At 38.1% G+C, this 15,637-nt stretch overlaps 1 protein-coding gene and 2 long non-coding RNA genes across 7 annotated transcripts in view; 2 read left to right on the forward strand and 1 right to left on the reverse strand.

The window, feature by feature from the left end:
• TASP1 (taspase 1) overlaps nt 1-9,541 on the forward strand; it is an 85,477-nt gene extending 75,936 nt beyond the window's left edge. Inside the window, 1 exon segment of the mRNA XM_040552040.1 lies at nt 8,059-9,541. Within this exon segment, the coding sequence (XP_040407974.1) occupies nt 8,059-8,151 (93 nt within the window). The 3' untranslated portion in view covers nt 8,152-9,541.
• Nucleotides 9,542-10,696: 1,155 nt separating this feature from the next.
• LOC121067472 overlaps nt 10,697-15,637 on the forward strand; it is a 66,070-nt gene continuing 61,129 nt past the window's right edge. For 3 of the 5 annotated variants that reach the window (XR_005818305.1, XR_005818303.1, XR_005818308.1), the window contains exons 1-2: nt 10,697-11,280; nt 12,016-12,138. This is a non-coding gene — a long non-coding RNA (uncharacterized LOC121067472). Of the gene's footprint in view, nt 11,497-12,015; nt 12,139-14,576; nt 14,664-15,637 lie in introns of those variants that run through there. The other 2 variants (XR_005818304.1, XR_005818307.1) reach the window with 2 other exon arrangements.
• On the reverse strand, nt 13,849-15,291 carry LOC121067473. The gene is made up of 2 exons (XR_005818309.1): nt 15,158-15,291; nt 13,849-14,098 (listed from the first exon to the last, which is right to left on the reverse strand). It is a non-coding gene; the product is annotated as an uncharacterized LOC121067473 (long non-coding RNA).

Genomic DNA, 15,637 nt, shown 5'->3' on the forward strand with positions numbered 1-15,637 from the left:
TAAAAGAAAAGTGAGGCAGGAAAGCGGGATCTGAGGCTTGAAACAGTTTGCACATCCTGACCTGTTGGTGCCTCTGGCTTTTAGCGCTGTGAGCTCTCCAAGTACTGATCTGGAGGCAGCCTTGCAACAGGAGTTTGTTTCCTTCCAATTTAGAAACGGCTGGGCTCTGCAGCCGGCCGTTCACCTCCAAACAAGACTGCTTGTATGCTCACTTGCCAGCCTGAATGCATGAAATGGCTGAGCCTGCAAGAGCTGTAGAACAGTTTTGCATTGTGACTAATAACTGTTTGATTTAACGCATACTTTCTGGAAAGGTGTCCAGTCCTTTTTGTTGGAAACCAGTTTTCTGAAGAAGTCATTGTTTCCTGTCCAAACATTGGTTTAAAATGTTTGGTTGAAATTTGCTTTAACAATAGTGTGGAGGCTTGCCAGATGAACTAAGTTCACACCTGACTGCTGATGCAGTCATCTCTGGTTGTGTGTCCTGTTAGTTGCCTTTATCTCTCCCTCAGTGTGAAAGTATTCCGGCTCCTCCAGCACTGATAGTAGCAGTAATGTCGTCTTTGCTACCTGCATGGTATCTGCATCTGACTTCCTTCTGGTTCCTAGGCCCTGGAACCCTTACATCACTGCCGCAAGTAGCTCATCAAAGCACATCCTTGCTGGTTCAACATTGTACTCTGTTTTGTCATCCCCCCCAACACTAGCAGTTTCATAATCACTCAGGCCCAATGTTTGTCACACACTGGATGTGGAAGGAAACAAACTTTGACTTTTTAAAATATACTTCTTGGAACTAACCTATACCACCTATTGCTACAACTTAGGCAGGGACTCTCAGCTATAATGAGCTTAAGTGATGGATATATTCTATTTTAGCGGTTGCCATTACGTTTGAGATGTAAATGAAGAGCAGGAACGAAAGGAGGTTTGTGGATAGATTACAAATTAATTGACTCCTCTGAGCTGCTGCATAGTCTTTGTATCTTGTTCTTTGTCTGCTTTGACCAACTGAGAACGCTGCAAAGGAGAAGTTCTTCAATCTCAGGTGACAGTACAACATATGCCGGCAACATAAGCACACATATAAACAGCATCTCTTGAAGATTCTGGTTATGGGTGGGCATCCTTTCTTTGATTTAACACCGTATATTTTTGCTTAATCAAACAGGAGCCCTTTTAGCCCTGGCAGAGTCTGCAGTGTATTTGCTCACATGGGGCCCACAGCATTTTGTGCCCACAAAGTAGAAGTAGGTGGGATGTGCTACGGGACTTCTTTTTTTCCTGGATACCCCAAATTTCTTATATTATCTTAGTGATTTAGAGGAGTTGGTGGTAGATGATATTTTTGCTTGAAAATAGGGACTTCCTCACTGTGTTTTCAGTAGTGTTTCAAGACCAGGCTCTTTCTTTCAAGTGAAAATTCCAATCTCAATACCAACAATATGCAGTTCTGGTCCTATGTTATCCATAAGTATTCGAAATAATTTGTCAGCTCAGTATGGTTCTTAGTAGGGATATGATGAGTTAATATATGATCTGTGTATAATTGTCGCTTACTTCTGCAATTACTGCAAATACTGCAATGCTTTTGAGATATCACTGTAGTTCAACTTTTTACATTTTAGTATTTCTAATAGCTAGATGAGCTACACAACTAGTTTCTAAAAATCTAGCTGTAATATTGAATGTAGTCCAGATTCAGTTGCCAGTTTAAATCTCTCTTTGGCACATATTCAATTCATGAATTAGTAAGCTTTATGTTGTAGCAGGTTTTAACATTGCAAAACTACGTATGCCATTCTTTCCATTTTCTAATGAACCAAATTCAAGTTGCTTTGCAAGATGGGGGGAACTGTAGTGGAGAGTGTCATATGTTGCTGTGTTTGGAAACATGCATTAGCAGCAACTGCAGTCTACACCAAATGTGGTTGTAATACGCAAACAGAAACTTTATCTTTGACAGCTAAGTTCATGTTCCAGTATGAAGAAACAGTGAATGGGGAGACCATTTCCAATTCACTCTTCTTGTTGAGATTAAGTATTATAATCAGATTTACTTGACTTTACTAACACTGTAAAATTTAGCAAAAATTACTTCCCTCTATGTTTAAAGTAATATTTATGACAAACACCGATTGTAGTGATTGTTGTCAAGTTTTCTGATGATAAGCTGTGTTTTACTTGTGAATAAAAGGTTTGTGAAAGCCCTTTGTGAGGAGAAGGGCAGCTATCCAGTGCTCATTGGGTGAAGAAATACATCTTGGAAGAATCCAAATATTAGTTTGAAAATTAGTGGAAAAATTTAACAAACCTGTTTAGTTAACAGAAATACTAAGTCAAATAATTTTGTCATTCATTTCAGGATAGAGACAGTCTTTTAACTTCGTGAGACAGGAAAAGTATATGTCACTGTTATCTTTTTTTTTTCTTTAATCTGCACTCATGTCTGGAGACTGGGGAATCATTCAGAAATTCTTACTTGAAAATAACTCTGTGCATACAGTAGAGCATCCAGTTCTCTCATAAAAATAAGGTATTTATACTTGTTGGAAATAACCTTCAGTGCTGAGATACCAGTTAAAATATTTGGCTTACAGACCTTCATGGAAATTATGGGCTTTGAGATGGGAAGATAAGTTCAATTTATTGGGTTGAGTTCTTGCACAAAGCCAGAAGTTCTGGAATTTTCCTCATATTTGGCTGTTATATCTTAAAGCAGAGCAGAGTAGAGGACATTATGTATCTAGGTATGCAAATATAAATAAAATGACCTGACTTAGCACCTGCAATTCAGACTAGTAAATATCAAGTTTTAAAACGTATGTCAGTATTCTAAAATACCTCTACAATTGCCTGGAGTGATGAGCTGAATAGATGATGAATTGCTACATAGCTTTAGATGAAGTATGTGTATGAATGATACAAGGAGTTTAAAATACTTTAGTTTTCGACTTTCTGAAAATCTCATTTGTTTCTAACACATTGTACTAAAGTTTTTAGATGCACCAATTGTGTGTAATTATATATTTAACCCACAGAATGAATTTGAGCTTGGAAAACTGTTAGGTTCCTGAGTAACCTGTGTGTAGAACCATTATTCTGAGTGCCTGAGAGCCAGAAGCATGCCATCAGTCTGACTGTCTTGCCCACAGGGACAATCCTTCTGGAGCACCCCCCCATATATATATATTTTTTTTTTTCTGCCAAGAGAGAGTTGTGTATGGAATATTGTGATAGCAGCAGTTGCCAGTGTTTTTCAGGGCATCCTCTCCTGTCATATGGCAGGCATACATTCAGACTGTGATGGAGGAGAGCTTCCCAGGAGACGGAGCAGCAGAGGATGACTGTTGCCACCAGAATGGGCTGTTACTGCCTAGAGAAGATATTGACAGTAGGTCCAGATGGTTTTCATGGTGGAAGTGCATACCCAGCTAGAAAGCTTGTAGACATCTGAGTGATTCTGAGTTTCTAATGAATATATGGGTTTGGTACTCTTTTTGTTTAATGAGTAAGGTGGTAGAAAGCAATTTAATTAAGTACATGATGTCCTCAGTCTCTGTTTCATTATATTTCATCTCAATAGTGTAATGAATGGAAAAAGTTTGTTTTATACATTATTCTGTCCAAAGCACATCCTGAGCATGTAATAAGAAAGCTAAACACATGAAGTACTCCCTTGACTTGCTTAAGAACTGAATGTGCTGCCATCTGGTAGTTGTGCTCTGTTCTCTTGGCAGTATTTGATTGACTTCAGTTTTCTCATGTAGTGCTGTCTGTCTTTTGGCTTAGGCATTATATTAATTCTACACTGTATCTATGCTTTTAATGAAAAAAATGAAGCTGATGTGACAAACTCGTACTTTTATGTGAATAAAAGGAGGAGACTAGCTCTTTAAAGACTGAAAAAAATAAGTTTTTGATATTAGTTGGCCCCAAAGTTGTTTCAGAAACTTTATCTGAGAGACATGAAGTCAAGAAAGTCTGGCACAACTTGTATTTAAAAAATATACTAAAAATACATTACAAAAAAAAATAAAATGTTTTTGATGAAAAGATGAAATCTCTGTAGCAGTTAACACTTATTCCAGGGCAGGATGACCAATTAGTTTTGGACTTGCAGGGCAGTGGGAAGCTTTCCAGTGCAGATCAAAAGGGACTGAGAGACAGTAAGTTTGGACAGTGTCTGGGGTTGTGGGAGTTAGTTGCTGTGGTTTAGTTAGGAGGGAAAGAGGGATTAATTTTTGTTTTGTTATATTTTTGATGACAAGTACACACAGAGCAAGAATCAGTGTCTGAAGGCTGGTTAGCTTGGTTGTGCTGTATAGGTGGGGGGAAAAAGGCAAAATCAAGTACTTCATCTAACATTTATTTATTTTCGTTTTTAATAGTGGGCATGAGATTTTCCCTCTAAGCTACAGACAAAGATCTGCAGTGATGATGTGGTTTCTTAGTCCATTCTGTCAGAATCTGTGTTTCTGCTAGGTGTCACCAACCTCACTTTTTGCTAGGAAAACAAAGAAACTCAAAATATTCTCAGGGACAGTAAAATTTCCATTTATAGAGCTAAAGATCTGGATAGCCCTGCCATTCTTGATTTACCTTTCCTTAGCATACTGTTTCCTCAAGGAGAAACTTCTGTGAAGCTTAGTGGAGGATTAATTCCAAACTTTTTTTTTCTTTTCCTATTTGTATATTCCCAGGTGCAATTTCCCCTAGATGTAGGTTCATTCAAGTGTTAAAGCTGATGGACTAATCAAATTTAAAAAATTAAAAGCTTTCCAGTGTTTTTGGTTGTGTTTTTTTTTTATATATATTTTTAAATCTAAATCCAATCCATTGTACAATCTAGACTTAATATAAAATATGATGTTGAGGTAAAAAAATGTAGCAAACAGTACAAATAAGTTCTGTGGTTGCATTTTTAAAATCTTAAATATTCTTTGATGTTTCTTTTTATTTACTAGAGTTCATTCTTATGGCTAGGAACAAGGGAAGTTGTAAGAATTCACTTGGGAGTTTATCTGAAGTTGTCCTGATATGGCACTATTATCCTTTGATATTACTTATTAGTAAACATATTTTAAATACTCTCATCTTGTATCTGTGTGGATTTTGTTCTACCTAAAGCAGACATTGGTGGAAGTAAGAAGCAGTAGTCAGTGTAAGCATCTGTATTTGCTTCATCGTACAAAGTGCAAATAAACAGGATGCAAGTAAAGGATTAAAGAAAGGTTTTGTTAATATGTGGTTTGGGTGTTTCTGTAAATGGAAATGTACATGTGCTAGTAAGTAGTGTTGTTTTTTGTTGTTGTCGGTTTGGTTTTGTTCCTTTTTTATGGAAAACTTGTTTTTCTTTGTATACAAAATGCGTTGTTTTTTTTTTTTTTAATAGGAAATGTTTTGGACAGCTATTTAAGCATAGCTACTTGATGATGTATTGACAGATATTAAATATCTGTTTATCCTCTCTTGGTCTTTTTTTCCTTCCCTTGCTCAAGATCTTACTAGGATATTATGCTCAGCTAACTTTTGAATAGCGTGATCCATAAAATTTCAGGTGGATTCAGTGGAGTCTCACATTTTGCTCCTGCAGTTGTGTAAGTGTGTACTAGGCATTTAACTTTGGGTTGTGGGTTAAATCAAGCCTATGCAAAAGATTAATTCATAATTCCAGTGAGAAATCTAATTTCAACAAATAAAGTCTGTTGTATTTATAAGGAAAAAAGTGATTATAGGATTCATAATAATCATGATAGTGCTAATACTTCTTACATTTTGGTAATAAGTTTCCTCCCTTATGCCTCCTGGAATCATCTTCGAGCCTCCATGCTTTTTATTGTCTTGCTGCCACGGTCTGCTAGTAATTCTGACTGATCACTGTGTAAATGTCCTCATTTACAAATGATGTTTGATTTAGATTGGCCTACAGGTTTGCTTTGATTTTAGTATCTCACTTTAGTATCTCAAAGGCATTCTTCCACTGAGGAAAGATTGGTACAGTGCCCTTCAAACAATGTTGTTTGTACATTGTCATCCTATCCCACTTTTCAGTCACAAAACTTAACAGACCTGGAAAAATGTCTTGGGTCTTTTGCTCTTAAAATCAAAAATACCCTTTTTTCTTTCTTTTTTTTTTTTTCTCTTTTCTTTCTCTCTCTCTCTCTCTGGTTTTAAACTTAGAAATAGCTTCTTAAAAAAATGTCAGTAAGATTTGGGGGAAACTAGGAGATTTGAAAGGAATCTTTTCTTCTTGAAGTGGTAAATCATGGTCGTAACCAAAATTGTTCTGAAAGTAGGAAGATGTTCATATATCAAGCAGGAAAGCCAGAGATCAAAGTTTTAGCAGTAAAATGAAAACCTTTAAATGTTTTTAATTAAATCTCATTCTGTAATTTAGCTGAAAACAAGACCACCTAAGAGCAGACACCAGGATACCCTTATCAAGAAAGGAATTGAAAGAAGCTGCTTCTGAAATACAAAAAGTCTCTGTGATGCGATGAATTGTGGTTACAGCCTCAAAAAACTTCCTGTTGAATTGATGGAAAGGGAACTTTTACATCATAGAACCATGGAATGGTTTGGAAGGAATCCTTAAAGATCATCTAGTCCAACCCCCCTCCAACCCATTGCCTCACTGCAAGTTATACATTTTGCAGCACTTCAATCTTTTAAATGGGATAATGTACACACAAAAACTTAAAGATGTAGTTGGCTGCACCTAAAGGAACCTGTAATTTCTCATGCCAGCAATTTCATTGTTGTGAGCTTTATATCATAGTAGGAGTCATTCAATAATTGTTTAAGCATTAAGTTGTTTGAGCTTGAATGAATCACTTGATGAAAGTTGTTACTCATGAGGGGAATGAAGTGCTTCTGCTTTGGTGGGAGGGGTGGCTAGGGAGTAGCTCTAGCTGATGACACTTTCTGCCTCAAGCCCAGGGAAATGCTGTTATCAGCGCCATTGCGTTTTAGACTTCCACTAAGGCTCTTTTTAGTGTTTTACCGGAATCCACTCAGCAGCTCTGAAAACTGGAAACAGCAAAGTCTGTAGAAACATGCTGCTGACTCTTTGCTGGTTTGGTTACACACTGATTTAGCCCTTGGCTCTATATGAAAGCCATCAATATATCTGAAAATGACTCTGCTGTAGCTCAAAATCAACAGTGTAGATGAAAATGGAAGCAGTTTACACAGTCCAAAAACATGCACAGGAAAAAAGATTGTCATTACTTTTAAGAATAAGTCAAAATATCTTTTAATAGGTGAATACTTTTGCCCATCAGTAGCAAGATGTACCACAGAATAGAAAGGATTTTTAAAAGATTTTTAGTGTCACTAAATTACAGCAGTGTTGTAAGCTAAATTGCTATATGCACATGCATATATGCCCAGTTTATTGCTGAAATATTATGGAACCATCTAAAGACCTGCTTTTAAAACTTAAAACTTCTCAATAGAAAGATGCTTGTTGACAGAAACACATTGCTCTTTGGGTCTTTTTATTTGACAATGGACAACAAATACTCTAGAGGAAACTTTTGTGGTTTGTTTTTTTTTTTTAGGGGGACCAGTAGGTATTTTATGCAGAGAATTTTTTTTGGTGTTTTCATCACTGCAGTTGGCTTATGCTCTAAGGTGCAAGTTTATCTCTGTCAAATATTTTATTGTGTCTTGGGCTTCTGTAAAGCATATTTCTGTATGCAGTACTAAATTTCTTTGAATCTTCGTAAGGAATAAGCTAATAAACCACGGAAGACGACAGTTAGTTTTCTTTTCATGATGAATTATCTTTTCTTCTGTTCTCAGTGGACTGGGTTATCCAGTTTACCTTTTCTACACATCTGTCATGGTCCTTCTCTTCATGTGTTAAACATTAGCACAAACAAAATAGAAAAGAATCCAAGTTGTTTGCAACTTTTGAAGTTGCTTTGTAATTCGCCCTTCAGACTGCAGTAATTAAACAGATTAATTGTTTGATATTTACAAGCTTGCTCTGTGTCCTGTATAATTTTGCCTCTCTTCCTATTTGATAACACTCTCTTGGCTTTTCCACAGACTCACATTTCAAGACTTCCTCCTGGAGCTGTGGCAGGACAGTCTGTGGCAATAGAAGGAGGGGTTTGCCGACTGGAGAGTCCAGAAAGCTAAACAGCTGATTCCTCACTTCATTGCAAAGAATGTGAATGACTTTTTGTACAATAAGTTTTTTTGTGTTTTAACAGATGTTGGAAATTCTACTCTTGTTTTATACCCCGTATTGCAACCATGTGCACCATAACTTGAGACAAGTGCTGCTGTAGTTTATGTTCTCACTCTGTGAATGGGGGTGTGTGCATGTTCATTTTTTCCCTAATAAAATAGGAGCTCTTCCCAGTTGTACAAAGATTATGTATGATTAATGATTGTGTTTTCATTGTTTTACGTTTGAAAAGTATCTGAAAGTACAAAAAAAATTAATTTAAAGATGTGGTCACAATTGTCATTCATGTTCTAAATTTAAAAGTAACAGGCCTTTGAAGTGGCTGTATAATTATGCAAAAATGATTATGGTTTCTAAGTTTCTTAGTGGTTTAAGGAAATCCAGTGATGGTTTAAACATGGGTTGTTTTTTTCCTCCCCAATAAGGAGGATTTTTTTTGTCAAAGAGTGGTTTCAGTGAAACAAACTAAAGCAAAATTAAGGCTAAAATTGTTTTAAATAATCTTATAGGTCATATCTCTGTTCCCAAACTAAGATGTTAATAGCTTCAAGCTGTATGTATTACAAAAAGCTATATAAAGATAATGTATCGTAATGCAGTCTTTATGTATAATGGAATATTACAATGTAAATAAGAAAAAAGACTTTATGGAAAGATTCAATATTATTCTTCGCTTCTGTTTAAATCTATTTTTGAGAGAGGTACAGAAATGAACATATTACTGGATGCGAAGTGCAATGTGTATTGAATGGATGTTGGGAGGTCTGATACTAGCTTTCTTATAGATAAAGCAACTTCCTGAAGTCCAGCCACAGCATGGGTATTTATATAACTGTGTGTAATATGTATGTACTGTGCATAAATTTACTGTAATTCTTTTTTATACCTTCAACAAAACTGCAGTATAAAACAATGTAATCCTTGTCTGCCTCGTGAAGCATTGGCAGCTGAACTGTCTTTTGTCACCAGTTCTGATACGTTAGCCAGACGCCTGAGTCCTAAAAGTGAGTTCTGACATACAATCTTCCATTCAGTACTTTTTTCTTCACAGCACTGGCAGCAATAGAAGACTTTTGTAGTTAATTCATTGTCCTGATAAGTATGCCAAAGAGAAACTAAATTAGTTCATCTTTTTCCCTGGTGGATATTTGGTAATTCTGTTTTCAGAAATAGTGGATGAATAGATATTCAGACTGTATTTGCTTGATCGGGCATTGTACTTGCCTCTTTTGTAAAGTTGTGCCTGCCTATAACAGACATACTTGACTGATTAAATGGTTACATTGATTGTAGTACCAATCTTTCATGGATAAAAATCTTAATAAATTTTTTTTAATACCCGGAGTTCATTTTCACTTTTATGTTAAAGAATACATTGATATACTGTCTTTTTTTTTTCAAAAAAAAAAGTGAAATCAATGTTGTCCTGTAGTTGAAGATATTTCTATAAATTTCTGCAAAAAATATGAAACAGGCTTTTCAGGTTGCAAAAACAAAAAGTGGAATGTATATCAGTCTGCATCCTCAGAGGATATACTTAGTCTGGTCTGATGAAGTGAAGTAGAGCTATACTGATTTGCACTAGCAGAGACCTCAGCAGTGAAGAGTACAACACTTCAGAAACGTTCTAACAAAGAAGCTGAGTTATCAGAGACAGTAAAATTTCTCTAAAATACAACAGTTGTTGTACAACATTATGGTATCAGTGCTCATCCTGGAGTTTGTATAAACCTGCCAAGGACTGTGGGTGACATGTACTTGTCTTGTTAACCTCTGTTATGCTCTGCACTTTCAGGCACACAAGGCTTGTTTCTGTGCAAGCCGTGCAGGTGTATGTTAGCCAGGCATGCAGGGCGACTAGCAGAGCAGGAGCCCTGCAGTTTATCTCATCATCCCATTTGGAGTCTATCAATCAGCTGCAATATATTGTAGCAGATATTTAGGCTAACATTGCCTAACGTATTATGCCTTGTTACGTTGATGTAAATATCCACATATGAATACAGAAAGAGACCACCTAAACTCATCTTTCTAAAATAAAAAAGCCTTCTGAAGTTGTTAAAGTGCTGTTTTCAGAACGTACTACATGAAGGCGAATGTTTGAAGTGAAATCGTGTCCCCAGTGAAGTCACTAGGAGCTCAGCCATCAGCTTCAGCAGAGCCAGGACATCTCTCTTTGAAGTCTTTCTCTTAGAGGAGTCAAACATTACAAGTCCCTTAATGTCAACACTGGAGACCTCTGAAACAAGATTGAGCAAGATGTTTTGATGGCTGATGCTTATTTTTTGGATAATCTGAGAGTATCTGTTGGGTGTGCAGGGACTGAGAAGTCAGATGGAAGAATCAAAATGCAGACTCTCCTGTGCAAATAATTTGATGAAAGCAGGCTATGACTTTGCTCCAAAAGGAGCTCTTCTCTAGCCAAGGACTTTCAGTGCTTTTTAAAATTTAAATAATTTTTCTAAAGGTGATAATTTCTACAGCTCTTGTTTCCCTGCGGACGCATGTATGGAAATTGGATGGAATACACTGTGTGGTGCAGTACAAACATTAGCAGGGATTTGCGTTTGGCATGATACAGCTTAACAGTGGAAAAAACGCTGTGTTCAGGGTTGTGTATCAATAAATCACAACACCAGCCTGAATTGTAAAGTCTTCTGTGTGTACTGCACAGAAATAGAAATGCTGTTAAACATGTTTCTAGAATGATTTCCCTAAAATGTGTGTTGTATCCCTCAGCCAATACAGCTGCACATTATGGTGCCATACTGCAAGTCTCCAGAACATGCTGCCCATGGACTGGAGGAGATTCAACTCAAAGTTGAATTTTACAGTTTGAAAATGGTGCTTCTTTACTTCTCATGGCTAAAAGTAAACTTTCTTGTCATGTGTTGGCGTTGAGGCACTGCAGCAGGGGAGCTGCAGGGCCTCTGTGAGGGAGCCGGGGCTGTCCCACACCAGTTCCAGAAAGTTCTGGAGGGCCCAGGGCAGGGCCCAGCCCCTCAGTGGCTCCTGAGGGGAAAAGGGCTGGAAGAAAGGGCAGCGTGGTGCTGGGCAGCAAGGGTGAGGGGAAAAAGGTGAGGAACAGCCCCGAGGAGACAGGATAATGAGGTGTTCCAGGCATGGGGCAGGCATTGCTCAGCGGCCTGTGGACAGACCGCAGATGTTTTAATTTGTTTGAGAGTTGTTTTAATTTGTCTTCCTTTCTCACTATCCAAACCTATTTTAATTGGAAATAAGTTAATAAACTACTTTTCCCCAAGTTGAGCCTGCTTTTCCAGTGATGATGCTTGGTAAGTGATCTCCCCCTCTTGATTTCATCTTAATTTCTGTCTGTGTTGAGGAGAGGGAGTGAGAGTCTGGCCAGGTGAGTGCTGGCAGCTGGCCAGGACCTGTGCACCAAAGGGATAAATTATGGTTGCACCTAGAAATTCCTTCAAATCTTGAAGTACCATTTTGCAAGTGAAAAGCTTTTTCTTGTGGTAGGTTAGTTTTCTTTTGGGTCAGTGAACTGAATTTTGTGTCCTGCAGCTGCAGGATCGTTAGGTGTAATATAAAGGAAACATGGGAGCACAGGGATGCAAGAGGGATGGAGAGGATGGGATAACCCCTTTTGGCTGATGTTAAATCAGATCAGGTATAGAATGAAACTGCCAATTCATTGCTGTCACTGTGATTATTATTTTTGTTTGATGTTATTCTTATTCTGTTCCAATACATCTCAGGAAGTCACTGCTACAAGGTATCGTAGATTTTGTTGGGGAAAAAATTGACATCTTTATAAAAATCACGTTCTTTCTCTAATATTGCAGGAATCAAGACTAGTTAAGTGCAATTCTCCATTTGATGAAGAAATAGTTTCTAAAATTTGGAAGCTAGTCCTTTTGAAAGGCAGTGAACTCCTCTGGGGAGATAAGAGTGTGCCAAGTCCTGAGGTAATTAACGGTCAGCGTTGTGACATGATGGCCTTTGAAATTAATACCGTGTGTTTGAGGAGAGAAGGGAGATTGTTTCAAAGCCTATGTTTGTTGTGTTAATGTGTCATGTAATTTCTATGAAAGAAAATTAGCAAACCAAAAGACAAACAATGCCAGGCACAGCAGAAAATGCATTATGATACATTATTTGAAAAATGTTACAATTTGAGAGCTGCAAACCAGTTCATTCCTTAGGGAAAAGGACAAATGAATAGAAAAAGTACCATTTGAGTGCACTCTTTGCACGTCACAGAACAGTTATTCTCAGGTAAGTTTCAAGAACCTTGACCAACATCAGGGAGTTACCTCAATTAGAAGAGAACTCAGAAGTAAGGAAACTCTCACTATAAATGGTAAACAAAATCCCAGGATGAAGTTCTCTGTTAAAAATGATGTGCAAGGGACAGAAATCATCCAAATTGTCTTTTTTGGCCAAATTGTGACTCAGAGTTTTAAGTTCAGGTATGAGCTAATGCTGTTTTCTTCCTTCTTTTCATTGGATTTGTTTTCAATTTCTAAACTAAGATGCCTTTTTTTGTTTTGCTAGAATAAAATTATTTTTACTCTAATTATCTCTAAAGTCATGAAAGCTCAGTTAAAATGAAGATGTTTCTACTTCCGTGGAAATGACAAACCTGGATAAGGGTGTCTGTACAGACTAACCCTGCAGGGATGTGGCATCCAAATGTGTTCAGGCATCTGAAGAAATGGTGTGGGTTTTCAACATTAAAGTAGCCTCTGTTCTTCATCAACCCAGTTCAAACTCTAGAGCTTTGCTGGTGTATTTTCAGTGCTTTACCCTGCTATTAGGATTCACCTACGGCACTTCCAGAGTCCAGTTGTAAATCCTGTCTTTTCTGAACCTTTGCCTCATCAGTAGAAAATTTGTGTTAATCACAACCTGATTATCCGAAAACACAACTCAGCTTCATATGTTCTCCAAGTCTGCCTGTAACTCTGTCTTCTTATGCCCAGGGCATCTCATTCTTCCCTCTAGCCATTTGTCTCTACTTTTGGTGATTTTTTGCTTCACCAGATCAGCAGTGGTCTTAGTTCTGCAATCTGCTTCACCAGGAATAACGTCAAACATAGCATTGCGTGACTATCCTTGGATGGTCCTCTTCTGTTTCACAGCTCCCTGTAAGCAATATGTTTCTGTGGATAGCAGGAAACTCTCAGGTCCTGCTGTCCTCACAGTACCTAGCAAGGGCTTCATTCTTCTGTTCCTGATTTTTTGTAAACTTAACGTCAAATTTAATCCTATACACAACTGCATTACAATGAGCCACAGGAACATTAGGTGGTCTCATAAATGACACACATGAAGAGGTAAAAGGCTTGCTTTTGCCCTTCCTGGAAGAGCAATGAAGTAAACAAGTCCTGTTTTTTTTACCCTCTAAATTGTACCACTCAACTCAACTTTGCCTGAACCCTGCCCTGAGGATATGTCACAATTTTTTCAGAGTGTTTTCTGAATATGAGAGCATGATGGCCATGATGGTCTGCAGGCCTGGTACTAGGGGTGCTAAAGCCTGTTTCCACCACTGTTGCCTGTCCTAGCACTGAAATACTGTCAAGAGCCTAGCAGAATAATTTGGTGCCTGAGGAAACCCTTGAATCCACCATTTTAAATGTCAAAGAGTATTCTCCATACTCTACTTTTTTTTATTTTATTTATTTTTTTCCTTCTTAGCAATAACAGTGGCCAGGCTGGCTAGTTAAGTGTGATTACCTATTCATTTAGAAGTTTGCAGGTTGATAGGTGCAGGTTTTCAGGCCACTGTGGTCCTGTAAATAAGGTTTTTATGTGAACATTCTGTCTTTATGTGCATCCATCTTTATGTCCTGTTCTCTCCCCTCTTCTCTGTTCCTCTTTCTTCTCTCTTCCCCCAGTGGCATCACTTGGCTCAGTTCAATACTATTAACAGAGAATAAATAATTAAATTTCCCCAGTTAAATGAATGTATGTGGCCAGACAGAAGAACTACATTAAGTCCCTGAATTGAAAGGAGATTGATGAGTCTCTTGGGGATCCATGCAGAAGAAAATCTTTATAAAGGATCTTTCCCCAGTTAGGGCTGTGGGATTCACTTTGCACAAATCTGGAAGAAACCATGCATTGTTTCTTCCAGTGATCACAGAGCATCTTTATTCACAATTAAGAACTTGTCAGGTTGTTTCAGAAGTTTATTTCTATTTTATCCACTTTATTTTCCTTTTTTACTTTTCAGATTTTTTTCAAAACTGGTAAAAAATCAACTCCACAATACTGTAGTGCAAGGTTTACATTGAATGTCACCTGAAGAAGCCAGTGCATCCCTAGAGGCTGCTGGCATCAGGGGAACTGGTGATAGTGATGCAGGAGCTGTATCTGCTTTCTGGGCTGATGGAGTTTAGTTTTTCTGCTCTGCAAATTCTCCACAAAAGACACCCCTCCATTACTACATATGGAGTCCTTTTGCTAAGAACCATGCGGTGTTCAGGTAATTTTGCCATGAGAAATCCTGTACCCATTGTATAAAAGTAGATACACTGACTTTTGGGAACAGGGCATATAACAAAAAGACCACAAAATCTTTTGTTTCTTCTTCATTGAAATCTTTCCCAAGGCTGGAAAGAAGACCCCTGTCTAGTAACAAATCATCTCTCCCCCCCTCGCCCCAAAGAAAAAAAAAAAAAGAAAAAAAAAAGAAAAAAAAAAAAGAAAAAAAAAGGCAAAAGTCTTTCAAATGAGAGCTGACATTTCCTCATCATTCTGTGTTTTCTGGTTATTTATATTTCACTGGCAGACAGGCTGCAAGGCCTTGTTCTTTGTGCTAAAGATACCAAGGACATTTTATTGTGGCCTGTCTTGCCAGGAATAAAGTGCAATAACACTTTCCAGTGGATCTTTCCTCCCAGTTTGCTCCCTAGAGAAACAATGCAGCTCCCAGAATCACTGGCCATACAAATGCATTACAAATACAAGAAAGGTCACCTGTGGTTTGCTGTTTCCTCTTTCCTGTCCTCTTGGTAGCCCATAACACATCCCTGGTTGCTGGTGAGCCATGGAGGTTTCATTCTTTTGATTTGAGGCTCTGTGAGGGGTGATGTGAGTCCAGCACAGGTTTGTCATGCTCCATATAGTGGTGCTATAACTTGTGCTTGGTGTGGAGGACTGGGGAGTCCCAGAATGTCCTTGCTGGATGTGCAGCAAGGGCTTAGGAGATTTGCTGTCATGCTTAAACGTGCCCCACGTTGAGCACGTTATGAACTAGAGTAGCTGGGAAGTGTCACAGGCACGCATGGGGTGTCCTCAGTGTGAAAGTCCTGAGCCAGAGCTGCACTGAGAGCTGTGTAAGTACAGGCTGTGAGGCTCCAGCCTTCTGCTTGATGGGGTGTGATGAGCCCTTCCTCTCTTCTGGGACAGAACATCCTCACACGCAGAGTTGGAGAAATCCTGGGGTTTCCCCGTCCT

The sequence above is a fragment of the Cygnus olor genome, chromosome 3, assembly GCF_009769625.2.
Source record: "Cygnus olor isolate bCygOlo1 chromosome 3, bCygOlo1.pri.v2, whole genome shotgun sequence".
Taxonomy (NCBI): Eukaryota; Metazoa; Chordata; class Aves; order Anseriformes; family Anatidae; genus Cygnus; species Cygnus olor.